Here is a 27,999-nt window from a genome sequence, read left to right as displayed (position 1 = left end):
GGGCAGGTAAAAAGAACTCAAAAAATAAGGACAAGCATTAAATATTACGTAAGGTTTTCTTTTATTTAAAAGATCATTCACAAAATACCATATCCATAGATTTACTTTCTGTCATATAGCTGAATGTGTTAAGTGTTTGGAATTCCATTCTTACGTTTTAAAAGTCAACTGGATGGCCCAGAAGTTTAGATGATTTTGTTTTGTTCTTAATCTTTTCCACATTGAAGATGTAAGTAGGTCATCTGAAAGCATCAGGTTTGATTACAACCACATAATGCATGTCTTTCTTAAGTTAAGTATTGGTGTCACACAAATGGTTCTTATTTCAGAAGCAGAGGTGGCAGGGGGAAAGGAAGGAGGGGAGAGAGTTCTGTAATTGCTGAGACCTTGGGACAAAGACACGGTTAAGAGAAGCCGAGGCAGCCAGCTGGTGACGAGCACTGCCGCAGCCCAGTGTGCCGCCCAGGCCGGGCTACCCTGTGGCTCCTGGTCACCAGGGTCTCTTCCCCAGGCTCTAGCTGCTGGCAGGCCCCAAGCTGCTCCCAAGGGGAGGAGCAGGGCTCAGTGCTGCGGAACTGGAAGTTGTTCACATACAGGTGTGTTCCAGCCCAAAGGCAAAGGCCCAGCACACTGCCGGGCCCCTGGCCAAGTGCCGAACAGTGTGTGTGGGATCAAGAAACTTTGTCCCAAAGAGGAGACTCAGTGACAGACAGCCACCTACCAGCTATCTGAAGGTTCTGGACAGTTCTGCATAGTAGAATCCTCAATTCATTAAGTGAAACAATAAAGTGCCAGATTTTAGGCCCATTTTCATTATAAAACTCAGGGAAGGTGGGAAGCACAGTATCTCACTGTTACACTGGGGGACAGACAAATTCAAGGAAGAGAGGCGGGACCCACGCACGGCGGGGATCTGAGGAGGGGCAGTGCAGCCCTGGCACGGCTCTGCCACGGCCACCCATCAGTGCCCCCACAGCACCCTGGCCAGCAGGAGGGATAGCAGATGGAGGTTCTGTGTCTAGCCGGCCAGAGGCACATCTACTACTGCCAGGGAGGAGGGGAGCAGCCTGGGACACTGGCAGGTGTGAACATAGCAATGTGCTCAGCTGGCCTGATCCAAGTTCCTCACCAACACTCCACACCCCTATCCCCTTCTTTTGGGTTCCATGTTTGAATTGAGAGCCTCTTCTGCTTGAAGAATCTGTTCTGGGCAGGAGTAACAGAGACAGGGTTGCTTATAAATAGGAATAGGAAGGAATTTGCAAGGATCAACAGGTATTTTACTCTTGCTTTGAAAACAAGGTGCCTTAAATTCTGTATGTTGATCACAGCGGAATAAAGATGCTACCCAATTTGTGATTTCTTTCCTGTTTTGTTTTTTTTTTTCCTCTTTATCTTTTTCCCCCTCCCCATGGAAGCCACAGCAATACAGAACTCTACATGCAGGTTAGAAGAGAAGCGCTGAGAAAAATCAAAGAAACACCTGGGTCTGGCCAGTGCTCTAAAGTAAAGAGAGAAAGCAAAGGAGAAAAATGGAGCAGCACCTCCATCCAGAGAACGCCCATGGGTGGCTGCTTTGTCCCTCAGGAGACACTCATGTACTGGAAAGAAACAAGAAGCAGGAAGGAGAAAAGACAGAAGGAAAAGGCGAAAGGAATGGCAGAAAAAAAAAAAAGCACGAAACAGGCACTAGATAGGTTCAGCAAAGCCAAGAATGTACTAAAAACCACTTGTTAACTGCTGACATGCGCTCACAAGCTGTGTTTCCGTTTTAAGAAAGGAGGACAAAGGTCAGGCGCAGGAATGGTGGCTGCAGGACTGCCAGCCCAAGGGGCTGGCCAGGCTGTGGTCTCGAGCTAACTCCCCCACACCCCATTCCCTCCCAACCGCAAGCTCATTCTTGCTCCTTGTGAACGACTTCCTCTCTGGGCCTGGCTCCCCCGAAGATAGCAGAGTTGGGATTGGCTACTTGATTGAGGGGCGTTGCAACTGTTCGAGGCTTCAGCTGGAGCCGTGGCCTCTGTGCTCTTTCCTCTGTGGGAGAAAAACCAACGGTGGTTTATAAAGAATGGACCACCTTCCCCATCCAGGCAAAATGACCAAATGGAGGGCAGCCCCTACAACCCAGCCTGCTTTCTAACCAACATGCCAGCCTTGAAGATCTACCCTATCCCCAAACCTTCTATTAAGAGGTAAGAAGGTAAGCTTACTATTTAAGACTAAGAAGTGGTCCACAGAGGCCACTGTCCATGGCCTAAGAAGCCATGTGTGTGCGGGGGTACAGCCAGAGTACCAGGACAAGATACCTTCTGCTGACAACGTAGTGCCATACCTTCTGTTGGTTCTCTGAAGTCCATATTGGAACCTCGAAGGGGAGGGCCATCTCTGAACCGACTCCCCATTGGGGGGCCTGTTCGCCGGTCACCTGGGCGACTCCCTCCCCTGCCTCCTAAGAAGTCATCTCTGAAGCCTAAAGAAGGAAGAGGACACTGGATTACTTTTTAAGCTCCTGTCTCAAAGCTGACAGTGCAGCTGGTATAGATGGTTTGATTAGAAATTCAGTCTGTCCGACATCAGAAATTTTTGCAAAATAAAGTGTACTGAAAGGAGTCCAATGTGAACATGTTGGGTAATTTTCAGTTATAACGTATTTTTAACAGTTTTTAGGTTAAAAAAAAAAAGTTGTTTAAACCTTAGCTTGCAGGAAAAGTGGGAGGAAAATCACCTAAGACTATAATCTAATAAGGCTTACAATAAAATAAAAATCCTCAAAGCCCATTCTGTCTTCTAATATAAACCTCTAATTGTTAAAGACAAACCCGAAGTTTAAACACGCCGCCACCTCTGGGCAACACTCCATCATCTGTTTTTCTGCTGTGTGTCAGGTGCAAATCACTCTAAAAGTTAAGCACCTGTGCTGTAAACAAAAGTAGTTACGGAGCTGGACTCACTCCCAATATATGCCACCTCTTCCAGAAGAGGTGCTTCTCCTTGTTCCCAGGGTCTCTGCTAAAATAGTTACCAAAGTAAGCTGTGCCTCATTATGAGTGCTAAGAGTATTATGATGCTCGTGTGTAGATGATTTTCTCCATAGGTTTTTAAGAAGCCTAAGTTTTCTTTCCGTTTTTATTTTATTTTTTTAAAGATTATTTATTCATGAGACACACACACACAGAGAAGCAGAGACAGGCAGAGGGAAAAGCAGGCTCTATGCTGAGAGCCCGACGTGGGACTCGATCCTGGGATCCAGGATCACGCCCTGGGCCAAAGGCAGATGTTTAACTGCTGAACCACCCAGGTGTCCCCCTCCTTTAAAAAAAAAAGATTTTGAGGGGATCCCTGGGTGGCTCAGCGGTTTAACATCTGCCTCTGGCCCAGGGCACGATCCTGGAGTCCCGGGATGGAGTCCCAGGATCGGGTCCCACGTTGGGCTCCCGGCATGGAGCCTGCTTCTCCCTCTGCCTGCGTCTCTGCCTCTCTCTCTCTCCCTCCCCATGTCTATCATGAACAAATAAATAAATAGATCTTTAAAAAAATAAAATAAAAAGATTTTGAGAGGGGGAGAATGAGAGAGAGCACAAATGGGGGTGGGGGGAGAGGGAGAAGCAGATTTTCCACAGAGCAGAGAGCCCGATGCAGGGCTCAATCCCAGGACCCCAAGATGATCATGACCCCAACTGGAGGCATACACTCCAACCGACTAAGCCCCCCAGGGGCCCTGAAGCTTTTTTCTTTAACTTCCTTTTTACTGAAAGACTTTCATTTAGAGGGGGTCTGAGCGGGATCCCTGGGTGGCGCAGCGGTTTGGCGCCTGCCTTTGGCCCAGGGCGCGATCCTGGAGACCTGGGATCGAATCCCACATCGGGCTCCCGGTGCATGGAGCCTGCTTCCCCCTCTGCCTCTCTCTCTCTGTGACTATCATAAATAAATAAAAATTAAAAAAAAAATTTAGAGGGGGTCTGAGCTAATTAATTATTAGCCTTTTAACAGTATAGACCATTGAAGTTAGAGTTCACATTCGGTCAAAACTATGACAGAAATATAATCAAACAAATGAACCTACTCCCTCTCAGCCCTCAAAGGGCTACTTTCACTCTAAGGATGGTGCCATTGCTCAAGGCTTCTGAGGAACGTAACTCTATTTAGAATCCTGAGGGAATGCCTGGGTGGCTCAGTGGTTGAGTGTCTGCCTTCAGCCCAGGGTGTGATCCTGGAGTTCCAGGATCGAGTCCCACATCAGGCTCCCTGCATGGAGCCTGCTTCTCCCTCTGCCTATGTCTCTGCCTCTTTCTGTGTCTCTTATGAATTTAAAAAAAAAAAAAAATCCTGAGCTCGAGGAATATTCTAGATGTGGTCTTATCCCCATTACTTGTAGATTTCATATTTGCCAATAGGTCTACTTGCTAGCATTTGAATGCGACCCTAAAACCAATACTTTTGGCACTTCTGCTTTTCTAGACATGCATAGAGCGGTGGAAGATGGGAGCTGCCTGAAATGCACATTTTACAGCTGAGATCAAATGAAGCAACCCTCGGCCTTCTTGCTCAGACCATAAACAAATGTCTTTTCAATCTATTCAGTGCCAGGTTTCTGCTCTTTTGTGCTTTTCCTCAGAACAGAGCACCAAAGAGTTTGTCTGGTATAAGTGCAAGAAGGTGGTCTTGTGCCTCACAGAGAAAGTACGAGTTAGGTAAGCTCCATTTGGGCAGAGTTCTAGTGCTGCTGGCCATGAGTTCATGGTCAGGTGAATCAACAGTATATATGAACTAAGGTGTCTTTAGACAGAAATCCATACAAGAAGGTATGCACTGCCTGGCTGACAAAAATGCTACGACCAGAGATTCTCAGGAATCCGACCTTGTTGTCTCCCCAGGAGCAATGGTTTGGTGTCTGGTCATCAGGTGTTCCCAGTACTTTTAAACTTAACTCCCTTGGATACGGAGAATGATTGTTTCAAGGGTGTTATTTTTCTGTTCTTTAAGGGTGGCCAAGGAATTTGGGAAGAGATCAAGTTACGTTGTATCTGGTATGTTGTATCAGAAAAAGAGCTGGACAACATCAATTTTAACAAAACAAGTAATGAAAACAATTTCAAAAACATTCAGGCCAAGAGGAGCACTGAGTTGGGGAAAATACACTAGGACGCGCAGAGTCAGATCGAAGATTCTTTACAGAATCTTTTGAATCAGAGCTCACACTGTTTATTAAATAAGCTTGCCTGGTATTCAAACATTTAACCTGACATATCGCCCCCCCCCCAAACTGGGAAGCATATCTTCCCACGTGAACATGGAAGTCACTTCCCCTGTGCACATAATTCTTGCTACCAGTGTGTACCAGTAAGCAGGTCACACTCACACTGACAAGGCAGATAAAGACAACCGCTGCTTTGTCCAGGTGGCAGGAGACAGTCTAATGGAGGAAAAATACCCAGTGCATGTTAAGAGCAAGTAACAACCCCATTCCCAAACTGCTTATGATAGGAGCAGGGGAAGATGACAAGGGAAAAGCAAGGCATGACATTTGCCCTATCTTTTAATTAAGTCTGAAGATGGCTCGCAGTTGAGCATCTGCCTTCAGCTCAGGGCATCTATTGCCCTTCAGCTCAGGGCATCCCAGGATCAAGTCTTGCATTGGGCTCCCTATGGGGAGCCTACTTCTCCCTCGGTCTCTGCCTCTTTCTGTGTCTCTCATGAACAAATACATAAAATCTTTAAAAACAAAACAAAGTCTGAAGACAGATTTTTGGGAGGCACACTCGTCATGAAAATCTTCTAAGTTGTCTTTTTTTTTTTTTTTTTTTTTTAACAATGAGCATGTATCATCTTAAAAACAGTATCATTCTGGGACACCTGGGTGGCTCAGTAGTTGAGCATCTGCCTTCAGCTCAGGGCGTGATCCTGGACTCTTGGGATAGAGTCCCACATTGGGTTCCCTGTACAGAGCCTGCTTTTCCCTCTGCCTGTGTCTCTGCCTCTCTCATGAATAAGTAAAATCTTAAGAAAAAAAAACAAAGCATCATTCTTTAAAGTACAGAAAAGATCTATTTTCACAAATGACACATATAGGCATTACTTCATGTGGGCACTTTGGGTTTCAGATACCCCCCAAACACTGCAGTTGATGCTGAAACTGGCGGGTGTTGAGGAGGCCTCTGGCTGTGTTCTCTGTTCCAGAAGAGTACAAACCCAAGCTAAGGCAGCAGGTCCTTAGGTAACCTCCACATATCCAGAGCCACAGCTTGTGTATTCCTCCAGTCCCAGGAATTCAAAACCACCAGGTTCAAGACCACTATTCATCAGGCCACTAAGGGCTGCACCTGGACTGACTGAGAAGACATTTGTTGCATGTTTCAATCAGAGACTAGCTTATACATAAAATTACAGGTTTACTGGATCATACTGTACTTTTATGAATAAGCTCATTTCTGACTGGCTAGAGGACTTTTAGGAATTAAGTTATTCAACAGATATAAGCAGTCATCTGTTTAGCTAGATTAGTGCTGAAAGGAATTTTTAATAATTCTGATCTACAACAGCTTGTCCTACTTCTTCCAATACTTACCAAATAAATAGTTTATGCTGAATTTGGTTTGATGGGGGGGTGGGGAGGATGATACAGTGGGTGGGGGCGCTGATGGCACCATCTTATATAGTGGGGAGTGCAGAGTTTGAAGAAAACATTTGTTTTTCATTTTTTTACCTTTCTGTTACAACTGATATTTTTATTGCATATGTGAATTACTTTTATTTAAAAAAAAAAGAGATTAAAAAATGTTTAGTAGGAGACCGACCCTTCAAAGCAGAGGCCTGACACGCAAACTGATCTCCTATGTTAAGACAGGGAGGCACCTGACAGCCTGCCTTGGTAGGTTAAGAAAAGAACAGTCAAGTGGATCATGTCCACCATGAAGGGATGGGAGTTCCATGCCCTTCAAGAAAAAAACCCTGGTCACCAGGATTTCAATCATGCAAGAGGGAGCCACCAAGAACTAAAGTGACGAAGCTTTCTGTAAGCTTCCAAAACCTCCACGCTATTTCTAGAAGTAGCAGAGTTTCTATTTGTACCATGCACCCTAGTGCTGCCAAGGGGATTCCTGAGACGAAGGCCTGGATGATAACTGTAGGCCAAGGCAAGGTAAGACAAGATGGAGGATCAGTCTACCCTGCCCAGTGGGGAACCTCTCAAGTCCTACTCCAAATACTCAGGTTCTAAAAGAGGCTTGGTGCATGCCTGGGGACCTTTTGGGAAAGTTTCATCTGTGGAATGAGCTAATGGAGTGGTCCGGCCGGGCGGGCTACTCACAACAAACGTACAACAGCAGCAAGGCCACTGAAAAAGGTTAAGTGGCAATATTTTAAATGCTGATACCGGAATTGAAGTCATCCCGGGAATCCCATCCACCTCTAGATTCTCCAGGGCCACCCATTCCTGAGGATACACAAGAAAGATAAAGTTGAGGTTGTACCATTACCTTGCTGCACAAACATGGAAAAATTCAGTGGGAAGATGGACAACTCATGTGATGAGAAGTTCACCGGAATTATAAGAGTTCTTGCTGCCAACAGAAAAAAACCCTGAAAAACCAAAAAACCCAAACAACAAACCAAAAAAACACTCCAGGCTTGCAGAAGCACCATCCATTCTCAAGATTTTTACATGTGTTTAAAAACTCACAAAAACCTATCAGACCTGTAAGATAGTTCTACTAGTAACCTTCAAGAGTTGTAATCAGTGGGCTACAGCAAGTTTATGTTCAATTTTAGAAGAACCAATCACCTCTGTCATCTGGTCCACCTTTCCTGAATCCAAAGCCACCTTTATCTTGTTTTCTGCCTTCTGCAATGTCCACACGAAGTGACCGATCACCCAACAGCTAATGATAAGGGGAAAATAGTGTAAGTATTGGCAGGAAAAAAACATCTCAACTTCTAACATGACACAGAAAACCTGAAGATACTTACTGCACCATCGTATGTCAAGGCTTCCTTAAGGGAATCCACCTCATCAAATTCTACATAGCAGAATCCTGTAAGAGAAACAAACCCCAATTTCCTCAAGGAATTCTAGGTGAAGACATGGTGGGATTACGGTCGGGTCCATTTCCCAACTCTTGTATCTAGGGGACACTAGAGTAGTAGAGCCTAAAAGTGAGATTGCACTTTCTGATAAATACAAAATACCTGACTGGCATTCCTCCCTCTCAATTATATTCTGTCAGAAAGAGCCAAACAGGCATTGAGATATTTGGCAGCTCCGTTTTTACAGGTTTCTTTTTATGAATTTTAACCATAATATTCAAACCTTTCCTGAGTCATTGAAGAGCTGTCAGGACTGACTTTTGAGTAACTTTAATATAACGCAACTGGGGCTTAAAGACAGATTTCACATTCAATACCAAACATGCTTTGGAGGAATAGGCTGAAAGTGCCTACTTCTTAGTACTCAGGTAGTTGGTATAAAATCTGCTTTATACAACTAAGAAATATACCCTCAGTAACAAGGGCATCCTCTTTGGGATGCTAGTTAAAAGACAGATGGCCTAGGTCCAAACATGTGTTACCCACAATCTGTGTCCCTGATGCCAGATTCTGACACAGGCCTGGGAGCACATTCCCAGGCAGAGGAAACCACACCTTCTCTCACCTCCAACCTTTGCATTAGCTTCTCCCTCTACCTCCAACACACTTTCCATGGTCCGTCCTTGCCACCTGGTGTCTAAATCCAGGTTAAGCATCCCCGCTGCCCCAATACGCTCACACTGCACCCCATGCAACACCCTTCCACCCTGTATATCCCCATCCTGTGTGATGATTACACTTCACCTTCAAAGCCCACTAGACCGCAAGTGCTCTGTAGGCTTGGGTCCAAACTCGTCCTGCTCACCATCTGCTCATTAACTACTTAAAGAACGCACTGCTTAGCTGGAGAGTCTCCACCTTCTCCGCAAGTGGATTCAATGTCTGGAGTACTTGAGGAAACCACTTTGCAAGTTCAAAGAGGCCACAAAAGCCCACTCACCCATCTCACCCTTCCTGAGTTGCTGAAACTGAGGATGACCCTCCAGTAGACAAACTAAAACTTGCTTCTACTGACTCAGCCCGAAGGCTGGCCTCCCCCACCCATTTCCCCTGAAGCCAGGCACTCCTGGTGCCTCAGGGAGGGATACTGGCTGGGGCTTACTTTCACAATACAAATGGATACATTTGTTTTCATTGTTTGGGCACTTAAAACAAGGCTTCAGGTTCTAAAGCCAAAAAAACTTTCAAAATGATAAAAGTACCACCTATTTGCAAAACTATTCAGAGGAGTGAAACTTCCACTTCTCATACCACTCCTCACCTTTCCCAAACACACATGCTCCAAAGCCACAAATGTAGAGTGACAATATTTATTAGGTTTTCTTTTTATTCCACACAAATACCTAGATTACAGGAAAACTATAAAGAAATATGCAAGGAGTCAGGCCAAGGTGAAATGCACCTGCAAAGTCCTCAGTTTTATCTGTTCATTCCCCTCTCAGGGAACTCCCTTACTGGTGAGACAAGATAGCTAGGTCAGGCAAAAAGATATACTCGGTCATATATATACTGTGTATTTCTACAAACCAGATCATGTGTAGACATTTCTTCCGCAAGTAGAACTGAAAGACTATGAGTTAAAAGCTTGTTTATTTCAGCTACGACAGGCAAATATTTAGAACACTTTCATAACTGGAGCTCTCTGGTTCCCTAACATTTTGGTTTCAATGCTCCCTCTACATTGGTAAAAAGAACACCCCCAAACTCACCTTTAAATTTGTCTGTGTCTTTGTCTCTGACTAGCCGCACACTCCTTATGCTGAGATCCTTAAAGATAGCATCTATGTCGCCCTGAACTGTATTAAAAGGTAGATTTCCTACATACGCTGTGTAGGGGGGCTCTGTGGGCAGCTCCTTCTGGCTGCGGGAACCATGGCCACCAGCACTGCCGCGGGACCTGGAGGGGAAACAGACAGGATTCAAGTCTACTTGCCTCGGAGCAGGAACGAGGAAATGGTCTTCCACTCAGCCACACCACCCATGTGAATCATTCCACTTCAAGACACAATAACACCTTGAAATTATCAAGTCTTCCAAACTATCATTCCTGACCAGGGTGCCTAGGTTTTGGTGACAGAAATGTCCACCGAAACACAATCTATATAAATATTCATTTCCCTGGAAATTCAAATCCAAGTAGGACATACCCTCCTTGCAAAACTGGTTACATTCTATTTACTTAGATTCAGTACCTGCAAAATATTTATATCCTAAAACCTTAGAAAACACCCTCCTTCTTCACACATGATCATCCTAATACATGCGGAAATGGACTGTCCAGAGTTAGCACACTGTATTCAGAAAGGATTTGTAAAGCTGCTGAAGTTTAACCCATTCGTAACACACCTGCTTCTTGCTACTGTCAGACTGTGGATAATACAAATGCTCGAATAAAATTTTTAGATTTTATACAGCAAGTACTATGTACATACTACCTTCCAACACTGCCCATGCACACTTCACCGGTCCTCAAATGCATATTACCTAATCCACTTAATCCTCAATAGCAACCTCCCCTGTAATAAGTGGTTATGTGTCTATGGTTATGAGGCTCAAAAGTGGCAAAAGCAGGACAGACCCTGACTCTACCACATCTCATTGCTAATTTGTTCTGGTTTGAACCCCAGCTGTCACCAACTCACTCTACCCTCTGAGTTACTCAACTTCTCTAAGCTTTATTTATTTGTAAAATTGGGTTAATATTAATACAGAGTGGGAACCCTGGGTGGCGCAGCGGTTTGGCGCCGGCCTTTGGCCCAGGGCGCGATCCTGGAGACCCGGGATCGAATCCCACGTCGGGCTCCCAGTGCATGGAGCCTGCTTCTCCCTCTGCCTGTGTCTCTGCTTCTCTGCCTCTCTCTTTCTGTGACTATCATAAATAAATAAATAAAAATTAAAAAAAATATTAATACAGAGCTTGAGTTACTGAGAAATAACAAATATAAGGCCCCTAAACACTGACTGAAGCACAGTACACACAGGGAAGTGACATTATCATCACACCTATAACTCAAGGTTCACAATGTTTTATAGATAATTAAGAAATAAACTACACATTTGCCACTACACATTTGTCAGAATCCACAGAATGTGTATATCAACAGTGAACCCTAATGTAAAATATGGACTCTGGGTGATGACAATGTCAGTGTAGGTTCACGGACTGTAACAAATGTACTGCTCTGCTGTGGGGTGTTGACAGCAGGGCCATCTGTGGCCGTGTGTGTGTGTGTGTGTGTGTGTGTGTGTGTGTGATGGCAGGGCAAATATGGGAATTGCATTTTCTTTTTTTCCACAAAGACTGATTTGAGAGAGCAAATGAGATCTAGTGAGTGGAGGGTGAGGGGCAGAAGGAGAGAGAGAAGCAAAGCAGACTTCACACACAGGCTTGATCTTATGACCCTGAGATCATGACCTGTGGGGAAACCAAGAGTTGGAGACTCAAGTGACAGAGCCATGCAGGCACCCTTAGGAACTGGTATTATCTGATCCATTTTGCTGTGAACTTAAAATTGCTTTAAAAAATAAAACATGGGGCACCTGGGTGGCTCAGTAGTTCAGTGTCTGCCTTTGGCTTGGGTCATGATTCCAGGGTCCTGGGATCGAGTCCCACATCAGGTACCCTGCAGGGAGCCTGCTTCTCCCTCTGCCTGTCTCTGCTTCTGTGTCTCTCATGAATAAATAAATAAAATCTTAAAAAAATAATAAATTAGAACAAATGATTGGGGAGGGGAGCTCTTCTTTATATCAACAAGAATGTCAACTAATAAATGTAAAAGGAATCATGTCCATAGAAAACCAGTACTCTTGGGGTGCCTGGGCAGCTCAGTTTGTTAAGCTTCTGACTTCGGCTAAGGTCGTGATCTCAGGGTTCGGGGATGGAGCCCCTAGTTGTTAAATCTGCTTGTCCCTCACCCCCTGCGTCCTCTTCTTGTGCTCTCAAAAAAATTAAAAAAAAAAAGGAAGATGGAAAAAAAAGAAAATCACTACTTGTACCCACCAAAACAGCAGTGGTTGATTCAGGCAAGTCTCATCAATGGACATCAAAACCACCAATATAAAATGTACCTGGCCATCACCATGTTAACCGCTAACTGACAAACTTTTACACTGTGCCTTCTATTTTGGCACAGATTCTTCAAATATGTCAAAAATTGTGAAAAACAAAAAAGGCAGGGGGATCAATGAAACATGACAACTAATGCTACATATCATCTTTGATCCTGGAACAAACAGCTATAAAAGAAAAAAAAACAGATGGAGAAATTAGAATATGGCATGAACAGATATCACTGCATCAATGTTTAATTTCTGGGGAGTGGTAACTGGTACTGTGGTCAGAATGGCCCTGTTCTCAGGAGAGACCCAGAGGGTTCAGCATAAAGGACATGTGTGCAGGTACATATAAAGATAGGGCAGCCCCGGTGGCGCAGCAATTTAGCGCCACCTGCAGCCCAGGGCGTGATCCTGGAGACCCTGGATTGAGTCCCACGTCAGGCTCTCTCTGTATGATGCCTGCTTCTCCCTCTGCCTGTGTCTCTGCCTCGCGCTCTCTCTCTGTCTCTATGAATAAATAAGTCTCCTCACAACAAAGATCTGCTCAGAGTTACCCTTTTTGCAGGGCAAGCATCAATACAAGTCACAGAAAGTAATTTTTTTTTTTAGTAATTTGGTTTTTTAATCCCATTTTGCTAGAAATATCATAAAAGAGATTCCCCATCTTTCCTGAGGTAACGTTCTTTTTTTTTTTTTTTAAACTCCTGATTATTTTTTTTAAAGATTTTTTTTTTTTTAATTCATTCATGGAGACACAGGCAGAGAGAAGCAGGCTCCATGCAGGGGGCCGATGCGGAACTCGATCCCAGGTCTCCAGGATCACGCCCTGGACCGAAGGTGGAGCTAAACCACTGAGTCATCCGGGCTGCCCCCTGAGGTAACATTCTTTAAAACGTGTTTTTAGCCGAAGAACCAAATCATGACGTAATTCTTGACTAAAAAAAAAATTTTTTTTAAAGATTTTATTTATTTATTCATGAGACAAACAGAGAGAGGCAGAGACACAGGCAGAGGGAGGAGCAGGCTCCATGCAGGGAGCCCGATGTGGGGCTCGATCCCAGGACCCTGGGATCACACTCTGAGCCTAAGGCAGACACTCAACTGCTGAGCCACCCAGGCGTCCCCCCAAAAAATTTTTTTTAAAGATTTTATTTATTGGGGATGCCTGAGTGGCTCAGCAGGTGAGCATCTGCCTTTGGCTCACGGCATGATCCCAAGGTGGATCGAGTCCCACATCAGGCTACCTGCGTGGAGTCTGCTTCTTCCTCTGCCTATGTCTCTGTCTCTGTTTCTCATGAATAAATAAAACCTTTAAATAAAAAAAAGTTATTTATTATGAGAGAGAGAAAGAAAGAGGCAGAGACACAGAGGGGAGAAGGAGGTTCCATGCAGGGAGTCTGATGTGGGACTCCATCCTGGGACTCCAGGATCACGCCCTGGGAAGGCAGATGCTTAACCACTGAACCACCCAGGCATCCCCTTGACTAAAATTTTTTAAGTTTAGTGACTCAGAATTCCACCTCTTGCAGATAAGAAATCCTATGTTTTGTTTTCAAGTGGACTGCATTCCACTTGCTCCCACTCCCCAGCCCTGCCCCACTGAGTTTAGTAAATTGACTTCAATACTCTCTGCAACACCATTGTTCTTATCTTGATAACCTTAAACTATTTTATAAAGATTTACTTATTTATTAGAGAGAGTGCGTGAGCATGCACAGGCAAGCAGGGTGGGGAGGGGGATCTCTAGCAGATTGCTTGCTGAGCAAGGAGCCTGCCATGGGGCTCAATCCCATGACCCTGAGATCATGGGCTGAGCTGAAATCAAGAGTCAGTCATTTAACCTACTAAGACATCCAGGCACCCCTAAACGTTAAAATATTTTCAATAAGATACTCTTTGAGACGGAATACTGATTATGTAAGATACAGTATAAGCATAAGCATTTGGAAAACTGTCAAAACACAAGATGAATTAACAATTTTAACAACTTTCAATTCACATATTCAATATTTACTAAACATCTGGTGGAACAGACCTCTGCCCTCAAGCAGCTCACAAGTGAGTAGTAGCACATATAAAATACGAATAACTATGAGCATGCATGCATGCATATTTGTGTATATATGTACACACACACATATGGCAAAGAGCTGCAATGATTTTTTTTTTTAATCTAAGGTAAAGGTAAGGATGGAGAGCTGACAAATCCAGCAGGTGTACATCTATGAATCAGGAATATGGAGGGCTTGCTTAAAGAGCGCATCAAACATTTACACGAGAACTTCTGCAGGATGCTAGATGCAAGCCCGGGAAGGCTGAGGTCAGGGAGCCAGGTGAGCCTTGATAAAGACTGCTTCCCCACGGGGTGAGGGTGCTAATTACATGACAGGGCACTAGAAGAATGCAATAGGTAAGAAGCCAGCCCGGGCTTTGGGAAGATGGAAGAATCTCATTTCAGGCAAGCAGTATTTTAAAAAAGCTAGAGATGTGGGAACAGCTAACCCAGCCCATTAACCTGCTCATTTCACCTGAGTCTCACAAAATAGCTGGTGGCTGACAATTCCAGACCTTTCCCAAGAGTCACCGCAGTCATCCTAAATACCACCTGATCTGATGTAGTCAGTTCTACCGGACTTAAGTGTGTTTTAGCTTTTCAGTGAGTAGTTCACTGAAGATGTGGGGGCAGTCAGTGCAGTGGGACCAGGGCCCTCTCCCTAGATTCCAAATTTACTGGCTCCAAAAGTTACAAAGTTATAAATAGAAAGTGGAAGTCACCAGTGTGCCAGCAACTTGAGAACCAAGAGTGGGGGAGACACACCAGAGAGTACACATACAAGTCGTAAAATGTTACATCCTGTTAGCAGTCCACCAAAAAATCCCCAATGCCAGGAAATCCTGAGCTGAAAGTCCTAAGATAACTGTGACATTAAAGTTTACGCGGACTATCCCCTAATTGAACAAGCTACGTTACACAAAAGCACTTTCTAGAACAGGTTAAAAATGACAGGGAGAGAAGACTCATTTGACACCTTAGCCCAGTGTAGGATTGCTTCCAAATTACCTCTGTGCCTCAGTTTTCTTGTCTGTGACTATGCAAATACTTCAAAACTTTATTTTATAAAGTTTAAAACTGATCATAAAACCACCTCATAAATCTTGACTGCTTTATAAAAGTTTAATAACAATTCTAAAATGTTATAGGGAAGTCTAAACACGCTCAAGGTCACTGGCAGAAACAGATGAACAAGGCAGCAGGCCACTGCGGTGCCCCCCCCGCCAATTTTCAAAACAACATATACGAGTTTTAAGGTCATAAATTACATCCTTAGTAACTAAGGAAATCTAACTTTCAACTCAAAGTATGACCAAAATCCTTGAGAGACAAATCACTTTTCTTCACTCAAATTAAATATATGCAGTATCTATGAAGGACAGAACAGGCACAGAGGGCTCACATCTCAGAATCAGTCCCTGCCCTTAAGGAGCAGATAATTCAACTGAAGAGGTCTCCTCTGGAAAGGAGAAACCACATCCCAAACAAAGGGCGCAGACAACCCAAAAGACAGTAACAGGAACGGGTTTCTGCAGGGTGGAGCCGCCAGGAACCAAGATTTCACCCCACTCCACATTCCCACACACACAGGGAAACACTGAACTCCTAAGCAGACAGTAACTGCGAATACACAGACCAGAAGGAGGAAAGGAGCCTGGAAGAGGCGGCTGTAAGAAACAAGAGGAGGGGATCCCTGGGTGGCTCAGCGGTTTAGCACCTGCCTTTGGCCCAGGGCGCGATCTTGGAGTCCTGGGATGGAGTCCCGCATAGGGCTCCCGGCATAGAGTCTGCTTCTTCCTCTGCCTGTGTCCCTGCCTCTCTCTCTATGTCTATCATAAATAAATAATCATAAGTAAATAAATAAATAAATAAATAAATAAATAAATAAATAAATAAATAAATATCTTTAATAAAAATAAATAAAAAGAAACAAGAGAGGGACGCCTGGGTGGCTCAGCGGTTGGGTGTCTGCCTTTGGCCCAGGGCATGATCCTGAGACCTGGGATCCAGTCCTATGTTGGGCTCCCTGCAGGGAGTCTGCTTCTCTCTGGGGCTGTGTCTCTGCTCCCCCCCACCTCTTTTTCTCATGAATAAATAAATAAATCTTAGAAAAAAAAAAAAACAAAAAAAGAGGAGAGAGAATTCAGGCTGGGATTAGATCCAGTAAGTGGATTCAAGAGAAAAAGTGCCCCAGACTTACTTCCCAAGAATAAAAGATAAGGAAAAAGGAAGGACTCATGATAAGATATTTTCTGAGAAAGGACTTTATGAAGATTTCTAGGTGCCATCAGAAACTACACAGAATTTAAGCCCTGTTGCTGCCACTGAAAATTCAAGACCAATGCCAAGATACCCAGTACAGAGTATTAACCTTTCTCTGGTATTTGCAACATCAGGTGTTCTACTATTACCTCTAGGTTAGGGACACAGTATCATCAGGGCTGATCAACAAATCTGCTCTTTCATGTGCCATCCAGAAATGCTTACTAGCATAGATTATATTGACATGTGGCACCACGCTGGATTCTATATAAAAATCACAAGCCTGGGTGGCTCAATCGGCTAAGAGCCCGACTCTTGATCTCAGCTCTAGTCTCGATCTCAGAGTCTTGAGTTCCAGCCCCTCGCTGGGCTTAAAAACAAACGAACAAAAACAACAGAAGACTGCCTTTGTAAGATTAAAATGCAAGTAAGCAATAAAGTCCACTGAACATGCTTAAAATGAAAAAAATTAAAAAGTAATGGTCATAACGCACAACCTATTTGGTTTCTAGAAAATAAGCAAAAAAGGTTTAACTCATAAATGTCAAGCCCTCATTTCATATATACTGATTTATCTTACTACTAACATATTATTAAACACTGATTAAAATCACTGAACCTGGGACACCTGGGTAGCTCAGCAGTTGAGCATCTTTCTTCAGCTCAGGGTGTGATCCCAGGTCTGGGTATCAAGTCCCACATTGAGCTCCTGCGGGGAGCCTGCTTTTCCCTCTGCCTAGGTCTCGGCCTCTCTCTCTCTCTCATGAATAAGTAAAATCTTAAAAAAAAAAATCACCGAACTCGTATCAATAAATTTCAACTAAAGTTCAGTTTATTCAGTTTCCTTAGTTTTTTACCCTAACACCCTTTTTCTGTTCCAGGAGCCAAAGATCACATGACATTTTAGTTGTAGCTTACCGTTTTTTGAAAACCAGCCCCACACTGCTTGGTTTAAAAGCATTTCTAAGTAGATCTCCCTCTGCTAAATGTATGCAGTCTCCAAGGCCCCTAATCAGCATTCACAATTAGACCCCTTTATAACTACAGGATGGGCATGAAAGCCCCCAATGTTTCTGATCAACCCTGGGGTGGGGCAGGATCAATGGTGGAATTTTTCATAAGCCCTATTTCAGGGAGCTCTTTTCTGCTGTGAATGATTTCTTCATAAACCAATCTCATCTGTAGGATTAAAAAGAAACCTGGCAGGGACATGCAAAGTAGTTCTAAGGCAAGAATTCAGTCTTCAGAATTATTACAGTCTCTGGTACTTAGCAGGGGTAGAAGGAATGAAGACCTTAGGATCACAAACAACTTCTACTAATATGGGTATTTTATTTGGAAAAAAATGTAAAATAGAAGAGAGGGTGACGTGTATTTAGATGACCTCTCCAATTAAGTCCTTCAGTGTTTTTCCAAAAAATTTTTGGCTGTGATCAACATCATGACTACAAATATATACACATATCTACCTGACTGCATATGAACAAGTAACAAAAAGCTTGCCCAAAAGTAAAACTATAAACTCACAATATAACACACTAGTCTCTTATTCTATTTCACCATTAAAAAAGCTCATCAGGACCCCTAAAATAAATTGATTTCATCATCTACCAACAAGACAGGCAGTTTGAAAGCCTTGTTATAGGAGAACAGCAAACCCAAGGGGGGACTTCTGATTTCTGATTTACATGGTCTTTCAAAAAATCTTTCTTACTAGGCAAAAGGGCATTTACCACAACGTACTAAAATTTTGGACTCCCATGCATTAATGAAAGCAAACAAATGGGTTATTAATTCAGTAATTTCACGTGGTGCAATTGGTCATTCAATCCAAAGTTCCAGATTTTTCAGAGGAAATAAAAACTTAAACCTAAAGCTGTTTATTGGTCCTCAGAGTACTGCCACAAAAAACATCTGTCTTGAAGCTATGATGTAAACTATTTCTATGGGTTAGTTTTGAACTTTACAACCCAAGAGTTCTTTTTCTCTAAATTAGAATGCCTATTATTTGAGATTTGACATTCCAGGTACTATCAGCTTCAATTCATTTTATCTTAATTTTTTAAAAAGATTTTATTTATTCATGAAAGACACAGAGAGGCAGTGACAGGCAGAGAGAGAAGCAGGATCTCCACAAGGAGCCCGATGTGGGGCTCAATCCCAGATCCCGGGATCACGCTCTGAGCCAAAGGCAGACGCTCAAGTGCTGAGGCACCCAGGCATCCCAGCTTCAATTCATTTTAAAGAACACTTACATTTTCATGCGCTGGTCAATTTTATATGATCTACAAATAACTTACAAGTTTCAATTATTTAGAGACGCACAAACAGCTACAGATAGACACAGTTAAAACCCAGAATTTAAAGGCATGCAAAGCTAACAGTTCTTTTCTTCACTTAATATCTGAAAAATCACAAATATAACACCGTATGCTATACTTCACTTAAAAATATTTGAAAAATCAGGGATCCCTGGGTGGCGCAGCGGTTTGGCGCCTGCCTTTGGCCCAGGGCGCGATCCTGGAGACCCGGGATCGAATCCCACATCGGGCTCCCGGTGCATGGAGCCTGCTTCTCCCTCTGCCTGTGTCTCTGCCTCTCTCTCTCTCATTCTATGTGACTATCATAAATAAATAAAAATTAAAAAAAAAAATTAAAAAAAAATATTTGAAAAATCATAAAAACTGGTTACTTGTATTTTTTAAACGGGTATGTATTAAGATGAATACTCAGTATTTACTAATAATTTTTGCTAACAAAATCTAACTTCTAGCTACCTTCCACATGGTAGTTACAAGAATTAACTGCTTTATTTTTAAGATTTTGTTTATTTGAGAGAGAAAGAGCATGCGCACTCACACACAGGGAGAAGCAGACTCCTCACTGAGTGGAGGGCCCCATGTGGGGCTCAACCCCAGAACCCAGAAACCATGATCCAAGCTGAAGGCAGATGCTTAACTGACTGAGCCACCCAGGCACTCTGGATTAAATACTTTAAAAGTACCTGGAAAAAGCTACACACACCCTGACTTAACAACAACAACCAAGAAAGAGAGGAGGAATCTTATCAGGAGACTTAGTGGACACATGGAACAAATGCCATGTGCAAACTCTGGTCCTGATTCAAACAAATCAGTTGTACATCAAACTGTAGGAGCTAATTAGAGAAGTAAAAATATTTACGGGGAAGTTTTTGGATATAATATTGTGGTCACATTTTTTAGGTCTGTACCTTTGAAACGCATACTAAAAGTACTTCCAGATGAAATGAAATGTGACATCTAAGATGTGCTTTAAAATAATCCAGTAGCATGTGGGAGGAAAGTGGCACAAGAAGGTACAGATGAAATAAACGTGGTCACTTTATTTTTTTTTAAAGATTTATTTATTTATTCATGATAGACAGAGAGAGAGAGAGAGAGAGAGAGAGAGAGAGAGGCAGAGACACAGGCAGAGGGAGAAGCAGGCTCCATGCAGGGAGCCCGATGTGGGACTCCATCCCGGGACTCCAGGACCACGCCCTGGGCCAAAGGCAGGTGCTAAACCGCTGAGCCACCCAGGGATCCCAACGTGGTCACTTTAAAAAGTGGGTCATGGGCACATGAGGTGGGTCATTATAGGAGACTCTACTTTTCTGCTTTAATTTTTCTGTAATCAAATTTTTTGCAGATTCAAATAGGTCAACTATATGAAATAATCTTTGAGGTAACTGTGCAAAACTGAACATGAACCGGGTGATAGAAAAACTGGTGGTTAGAAAGAAACCCTTGATCAGTTTGAAACACATACTCAAGGGATCCCTGGGTGACGCAGCGGTTTAGCGCCTGCCTTTGGCCCAGGGCACGATCCTGGAGACCCAGGATCGAATCCCACGTCGGGCTCCTGGTGCATGGAGCCTGCTTCTCCCTCTGCCTGTGTCTCTGCCTCTCTCTCTGTGTGTGTGACTATCATAAATAAATTTAAAATTAAAAAAAAAAAAAGAAACACATACTCAAGTATTAAAAATATCTTAAGACAGATGACAGGATGGCTGCGATTGGCTTTAAAATATTCTATCCCTTCCCCACAATGAGGAAGACAGGCACAAAGAACAGTAAAAAGGTTTAAGTTAATGAATGGAAATGAGTGAAGAGTTTCTTAATGGGTCTGTTTGGGAACAATCAAAGAGTTCTGGAAACAGACAGTGGCGGCAATGACACAAGATGGTGAGTGTCACTGTGGGCATAAGCTGTACACTCAGAAATGGTCAGGGGATACCTGGGTGGCTCAGCTGGCTGAGCGTCGCACTCAATTTGGGTTCCAGTCATGATTTCAGGGTTGTTAGATGGAGCCTCACATTGAACTGTGCTCAGTGAGTCTGCTCACTTCCCACCCCCACCCCCCGCTCATGTGTACTCTCTAAAATAAACGAAAAATCTAAAAGAAAAAAAGAAGAATGGGATCCCTGGGTGGCGCAGTGGTTTAGCGCCTGCCTTTGGCCCAGGGCGCGATCCTGGAGATCCGGGATCGAATCCCACGTCGGGCTTCCGGTGCATGGAGCCTGCTTCTCCCTCTGCCTGTGTCTCTGCCTCTCTCTCTCTGTGTGTGACTATCATAAATAAATAAAAAACAAAACAAAAAAAAAGAAATGGTCAAAGTGGTAAAATTTTATGTATATATCTTACCACTCACACCACACAAAACTTGAAAAAGAAAAATGAACCCGGGGAACGGCCACGTGGGTTCAATATACTAGTCTCTGTTTATGTATGAAGATGTTTAATTTATTTTTATTTTAAAGATTTTATTTATTCATGAGAGAAAGAGCAAGGAAGAAGAGTACACAAGCAGAGAGAGGGCCAGAAGAAGAGGCAGACTTCCCACTGAGTCCAGAGCCCGATGCAGGGCTTGATTCCAGAACCCCAGGATCATGACCTGAGCAGAAGGCAGACGCTTAACCGACTGAGCACCTCAGATTTATTTTTAAATGTCACATAAAACAAGCAACTGCTAAATTCTGGTCTAATCTAGACCACGCGGATGTTCCTCCATTAAAGAAGTTATTTAGCTCAAAGAGCAATCCTTCATATTTTCAGACAGTCTGTAAAAGTCCAGTAACGTGTATTTCCTTTGGTTCTAGCTCTGCCTTCCAGAGTCACCTCTCCGCATTGAACAGTTCCTCACAGTCCAACTAGTGGCTGTATCCTGTGACCTGCACTGGTCTTGCACTTGACCCCAGCATAAACCAAGGCAGGGGGCAGCCTTGATGGCTCAGCGGTTTAACGCTGCCTTCGGCCCGGGGCGTGATCCTGGAGATCCAGGATCGAGTCCCACGTCGGGCTCCCTGCATGGAGCCTGCTTCTCCCTCTGCCTGTGCCTCTGCCTCTCTCTGTGTGTCTCTCATGAATAAATAAATAAAATCTTAAAAAAAAAAAAAAAAAAACCAAGGCAGGGGCACCCAAACCGTACTATCACTCATGCTTCATTACACAGTATTTACAAAGAGAGAACGAAGCCAGCGAGCTTCAAAAGAAAAAACAAACAAACAAAAAAAAACAAAAAAAAACAATGTCCTTGACCAAGTAGTAAAAATGATTAGTTTTATTAAATCTTGACCCACTTTTTATTATCCCATGTTTCAAAATAGGGGCAAAACACTTCTGCGGCTTACAGAAATGTGATGGTTATCTCCAGGAAAACACTCATGCAAGTGAGTTACAAGCTGAACTAGGTATTCTTTCATGGAACACCATTTTCACCTGAAGAACTGACAAACTATGGTTATTCAGACTTAGGTATTAGGCAGACATTTTCTTTTCTTTAAAATGCAGACTGGGCTTTTAAACAAAAAATAGAAAACTTGTATCCATCAACATAAGCTTGACAGCCTCACTGTACCTGAAATGTTTCTGATAAAATCAATGGTGATGTTAATAAACATGAGTTTTGATGCTGTATGATAAAATAAAATGTGCCAATATTTGAAGACTTCCAGAACTCAATAAACACCAACCCATTATGTTACAAGATCATGCACTAGTAAAGAATCCATTTGAAATATGTACCCTGTACCCCATAGGTACTGTGTACCCTATATTGGAATACAAGGCTCAACTGGAGGTGCCATGTTTTCAATGAGGTATCAACATCCTGGAGCATATCCAGAGGGCCCCATCAAGAACATTTTAGAAAACATGACATGGGGGTGGGGGGAATCCCTGGGTGGCTCAGTGGTTTAGCGCCTGGCTTTGGCCCGGGGCACAATCCTGGGGTCCCGGGATTGGGTCCCGTGTCGGGCTCCCGGCATGGAGCCTGCTTCTCCCTCCTCCTGTGTCTCTGCCTCTCTCTCTCTCTCTCTCTCTCTCTCTGTCTGTGTGTCTATCGTGAATAAATAAATGGGTAAATCTTAAAAAAGAAAGAAAGAAAGAAAGAAAGAAAGAAAGAAGAAAGAAAGAAAGAAAGAAAAAGAGAAAGAAAGAAAGAAAGAAAGAAGAAAAGAGAAGAAAGAAAGAAAAGAAAAAAAGAAAAGAGAAAAGAGAAAAGAGAAAAGAGAAAAGAGAAAAGAAAAGAAAGAAAAGAAGAAATCATGACATGGGGAAAAAACTTCAAAGAACCAAGGACATCCAATCAAAAAAGACAACCTAGGTATTACTGTTACGTTCTATCAAAATCAAGCAATCACGTATTTAGTGGCCTGAGTATGCAGGTCTAACCAGCTGTACAAATGAAGTACAGAGGCTTGGCATGCTCTCCTGCCCAACACTCTCTTCTATTTCTAGAGGAAGCTGGAAACTGGAAGATGGGAGACTGATCTAGGACTGCCCCCTCCCTCCACCATTGTTCCACATGTTCCAAGTTTCTAGGAAGACTACTTGAAGTTGCATAATGTCCTCCCAGAACACTAAAGGTTAATTTCAAATAGAAACATGCAAAGATAGTTTTTAGAAATTTCAGAAGCATTTACATTAAATGTTCCAAGCACAATTATAACAAACCAATAATGTACAAGAACAAATTATTCAACTAGCATTCATTTACAACATAGTACTCTACTTGTAAAATGCTTTATACCCATAAACTGAATAGATTTCTCTTACCTGGCTTTAGAAATATTGCCAAGAAAGTAAAAACTCACTCGCTAGCTCAACAGAACTTTTCCCACTCTTACTGATGCAAGGGAAATATTTCAAGAACCAACATATTATATAAATCCAGATCCACAAATTATTAAGTGTAATGGACACTGTGCTGCATGCTTGCGACATCTCACTGAATACTCTCAATAGCCTTATAGAGGAATTTCTATTTTACATGGGGGGGGGGGGAGAATGAAGCTCAGAGAGGTAAAGAAACTTGTTCCAGGTCACACAGCTAATACATGAATCAAGGCTCAGGTGACACTGGACCTCTGTCCAGTCTGCCTGATTCCAATCCAAAGCTAGGCCTTTTCCCCAAACTGTTCAGAGGCTCTTGTTTTGTAAAACCAAGTATCTGTGATAACACTTTTTTATAGAAGATAATGATTTGGAATCAAGAAGTGGGAATTAGGGAGTGGAGAGGACAATAATAATAATAAACCTAAACCACGTATCACTTGGTAGGCAAACAGGATTTTAAAATAAGCTTTTTTTGGGATCCCTGGGTGGCACAGCGGTTTAGCGCCTGCCTTTGGGCGTGATCCTGGAGACCCGGGATCAAATCCCACATCGGGCTCCCGGTGCATGGAGCCTGCTTCTCCCTCTGCCTATGTCTCTGCCTCTCTCTCTGTGTGTGACTATCATAAATAAATAAAAAAATAAAATTAAAATCAGCTTTTTAAAAAAAGATTTATTCATTCATTCATTCATTCATTCATTCATTCATTCATTCATTCATGTGAGAGAGAAAGGGGGGGGCAGAGACACAGGAGGAGGGAGAGGCAGGCTCCATGCCAGGAGCCTGATGCCGGACTGGATCCCGGGACTCCAGGATCGCGCCTCGGGCCAAAGCCAGGCGCTAAACCGCTGAGCCACCCAGGGATCCCCTAAAATAAGCTTTTCAATACTTGTATGAATTCTATGTGATCAGTGCAAATAGCTACTGTTTTTATACACTGTTTTCTTTCCCCTTTTCAGTCTTAAAATATGCTTAGAAATTGAGACAGAGATGCGAAGCTTAAGTCTTAGAAGACTCAAAAGTTAGAATTCCAATTGCCCCTCCTCAACTGGAACTTAAAAATACTTCAATGTGTAGTTTTACCAGTTTTTAGTAGGTATCATTTTCAGCAATCTCCATTCTTGTTACCTCCAAGTTCCAATCTGATTCTCAGAATTGACAGTTTTAGGTGGAGCACTCAAAAGCATGTTGTAGTTAGAAGTGTAAAAAAAAACAAAACACTGTTACTGTCCAGTTTATTGCCAATGGCCAAGTGAAAAATTAAAACCAGGAAAGAAAAAGAAAAACCAGCAACCTGCAGAACAAAATAACACTCCAGATCTAGTACAATTAACTAGATAATTTGGAATTCTGATTTGACTTGTTCTGGGGCAACAATGCAGTCCCTAGGGTCTCTCTTTGGCTAACAGGGACATGCCTCTGTAGATTGAGAAAATAAACCAGTCTCCTAACACTGCTTACTGACAACAGCACTGGTCACTACATACAACTACAAAATAAACTAGCACGGAATGTATAATCATTAAAACCAAATTTTTAGATTATGATTGCATTTCAAACCTGCTATTCCTTTCGTCTATGACCCAAGTGGCTTAGAGTTGAGATCTCTTACTTAGCTAAGGTGTTTTAGACTAGAGGGAAGGTCTCTTGGTACAAAAATACCAAACACAGCAATGCAAGACTGGCTTTCCAGAAGTGACAATATTCCAAAATGCCTAAGCACAGTATCTCAGCATAAGCAAACAACACGTAGACATTTGTTGATGGGAAGCATAATTCATCTAACAGTAGAAATTATCACTAAAGGTTATCAACTAGCCTACCATCTTGCTAAATTTCAGAGAAACCACTAACTGATAACTCCAGATCTGATGAAAATTAAAATTAACATGGACTCCGGGATAGGAAGCTTTGGCCCAGACCACACCTTTGCATGTGCGGTACTCTGTGAAGTTTCCGGACCCACTCCAGACAGTCTACACAAACACACAAATTCACCAATAGGTTTTTAGAACAGAACTACTTTTAGGAATCTGAGTCCTATTTCCCACATAGTTTTTACATGGATTTGAAGTCAAATGGAAAACTCCAACAAGGTCAGATACAGAAGATTTTTAACAGTAAAGTGACTTTTTATCAGAAAGCTTAGGAGATGCAGAGTGACTAGCTATTTTCTCACACCGGTTTTTGGATTACATCTGGACACGACTAACATTTATCTGCCTTCTGATGTTTGAAGCGAAGAGCATCTTGACCACTTGGTATTGTTCAAGGCATCCCAACTGTCAAAATGTGACATCCACTACAAGTGTGACTCAAACACCTCAAGTCACCGGAACAGGGGCAAATCTGTCAAAAGGCAGAATAAGGAAAAAAACAAAAACCCAACTCCAAACCCCAGATTCAGTATAACTTATTGTAGTCCCAAACCAACTAAAACTCCTTGAATCTGCCTTAAATCAAACTACTCGTGTAAGAGTTTTCCTGGGCACTCCCAAATGTTTCTTGAAACTGGGGGGGGGGTGGGGGGGGGAGAGAAAGAAAAGAATCCTGGTTATTAAATTTCAACATGACTTAAGTGCAAATTTGGTGTCTAGAAACCTACCCCAAAGGCAATACTTTTACGTGTCATCCAACATCTATTCCTTTTTTATTAGCAAATAAAATATTCTTTGAAATAACAGGTGGCTCCACCTTCCCCAACTTCCACGTTCTAGTGCCATTAATATTAGGTGCATTCCCGCACCCAAACAAGCCTTTGTTTGAGCCGGTCCCAAACCTAGGTATTAAAAGGTCATTCTTCACCAAACAAAGATACTTTTGGGATAGCAACCCAGGAGACTGGACACTTCAGTAGGTACTATTGTAGTGTTATCCTGGCAAAGTAGTCCTTTCTGTTAAGAGTATACAATGGCCAAGTGTGTCCTTGACAAACAGCAAGACGTTTATAGCCCGTCTCCTAAATTCCGTGTGAGGGAACTTGTACTAAACACACACACACACACACACACACACACACACACACCCAGTGCGGATGCCTGCTATTAAACACCGTAAGCTTCTTATTCATTAGTCAAGAATTGCTCTTTTAAATGAGGTGTCTCGATTATAGACAGTCTGTATATAACCGAAGTCGCGCGCGGTTCCTTCTCCGGGTCGGAAGGAGAAACGACGGAGAAATAAAAAATGTTCTGCCTGCAAGTACGTAGCACCTGTCAATAAGGCACGGTGCTCCCAAGACGCACTGAAATTAAAAGAAAAAAAAAAAAAAGCTATTATGTATTTCCTTTGCTTGGTGTCCCCCTCTCCCGGCGTGGATCGGACCCTTGCCGGGCTCGAGCCGCCAAATCCCTGCCTCACACGTAAGGGCAGGGACTCACGCCGCGGTCGCCCTCCCGACCTTAGCGCGGGAGCCCGCAGGGCAGACGGACCACCGGCGGCCGGAACCGGGCCGGGCCCCCACTCCGCCCGGCAGCAGACGCTCGCACTGGCCCTGCCGTACTGGGGGCTGGGAGCGGGAGCGGGAGCGGGAGCGGGAGCGGGAGCGGGAGCGGGAGCGGGAGCGCGTCTTCCCGGGCGCTCAGCGCCGCCGCGGCCTGGCCTTGCGGCCCAGGCGGCGCCGAGACGACGCGGCGGCGGCGGCGGCGGCGGCGGGAGACACAGGGACGGGCCTGCGCCGCGAGCAGGACGCGGGGGACACTAACCACCGCCGCCGCCGCCGCCGCCGCCCCCTCCCCGAGCGCGCCATTTCCAGGCCCCGGCCCTCCGGGCGCCTCTCCCAGGCCTCCGCGGGCCCGGCCGGGCCCCCTGCCGCCCGCCGCCCCAGGTGAGCGCGGGAAGGCCGCCGCCGCCGCCCCCGCCCGCCCCCCGCGCCCGGCCGGGGCCCGCGCCCCGCCGCCTCACCCTCTGCCGCCGCCGAAGCTGCTGTAGGCCCGATCGTCGTAGGTATCGAAGTCCGCCATTTGCCGTCTCCGCTCCGAGAGGAACCAGGGTGAGCGAGGAAGGACCCCGCAATATAACTCCCCCCGCCCCGCCGCCGGGGCTGTCCGCCGCGCCGCCTGATCGCAAATCGCACGCACGCACGCGCGCGCGCGCGCACGTACGCCGCGCCGCGCCCGGCCTGGGCCGACGGGCCGCTGCTGGCCCGGCGCGCTCTGCGGCCCACGTGGTGCGGCGGGGCGGGGGCCGGGCGCCCAGCCCTGCGTGCCCGCCCATTGTGTGCTGGCCCCCCGGCTCCCCCCGCGGCCGCCCGCCGCCCCCGCCCCGCCCCGCCCGTGCGCGCGGCCCGCGCCCTCCCGCGGCGCGCCCCGACTGTCCTTCCCGGGGCCGCGCCGGGCCCCTGGGGTCGCTCAGCGTTCTGCGCTCCAGGCCTGGCAGCGCCCCCGGAGCTCTGCTCCGCTTGGCCCCGCCCC

At 44.4% G+C, this 27,999-nt stretch overlaps 1 protein-coding gene across 2 annotated transcripts; it reads right to left on the bottom strand.

Moving 5' to 3' along the window:
- Positions 1–37: 37 nt before the first annotated feature.
- On the bottom strand, positions 38–27,626 carry EIF4H (eukaryotic translation initiation factor 4H). Of its 2 annotated transcripts, XM_055340740.1 has the most exons (7): positions 27,491–27,626; positions 9,792–9,979; positions 7,966–8,030; positions 7,781–7,877; positions 7,373–7,432; positions 2,333–2,470; positions 38–2,034 (listed from the first exon to the last, which is right to left on the bottom strand). In XM_055340740.1, the coding sequence occupies exons 1-7, from the start codon at positions 27,547–27,549 to the stop codon at positions 1,895–1,897; spliced, it is 747 nt and encodes a 248-aa protein (XP_055196715.1). In that variant the 5' UTR covers positions 27,550–27,626; the 3' UTR covers positions 38–1,894. The 2 variants fall into 2 exon arrangements, with proteins under 2 accessions (XP_055196715.1, XP_055196714.1); XM_055340739.1 differs by lacking the exon at positions 7,373–7,432.
- Positions 27,627–27,999: the final 373 nt, after the last annotated feature.

The sequence above is a fragment of the Nyctereutes procyonoides genome, unplaced genomic scaffold (assembly GCF_905146905.1).
Source record: "Nyctereutes procyonoides isolate TBG_1078 unplaced genomic scaffold, NYPRO_anot_genome, whole genome shotgun sequence".
NCBI classification, from domain to species: Eukaryota; Metazoa; Chordata; class Mammalia; order Carnivora; family Canidae; genus Nyctereutes; species Nyctereutes procyonoides.
The sequence above is the reverse complement of the archived record's forward strand: the minus strand, read 5'-3'. Positions and strand labels throughout refer to the sequence as shown.

What these genes read in the sequence shown, in the direction of transcription:
- EIF4H (XM_055340740.1), bottom strand. Translation starts at nt 27,549, where the DNA reads ATGGCGGACTTCGATACCTACGACGATCGGGCCTACAGCAGCTTCGGC. An exon ending in AGACACAGACAAATTTAAAG is followed by an intron (nt 8,031 to 9,791) that starts GTGAGTTTGGGG and finishes TTTCTCTTACAG; the next exon opens with GATTCTGCTATGTAGAATTT. An exon ending in CCTTGACATACGATGGTGCA is followed by an intron (nt 7,878 to 7,965) that starts GTAAGTATCTTC and finishes CCTTATCATTAG; the next exon opens with CTGTTGGGTGATCGGTCACT.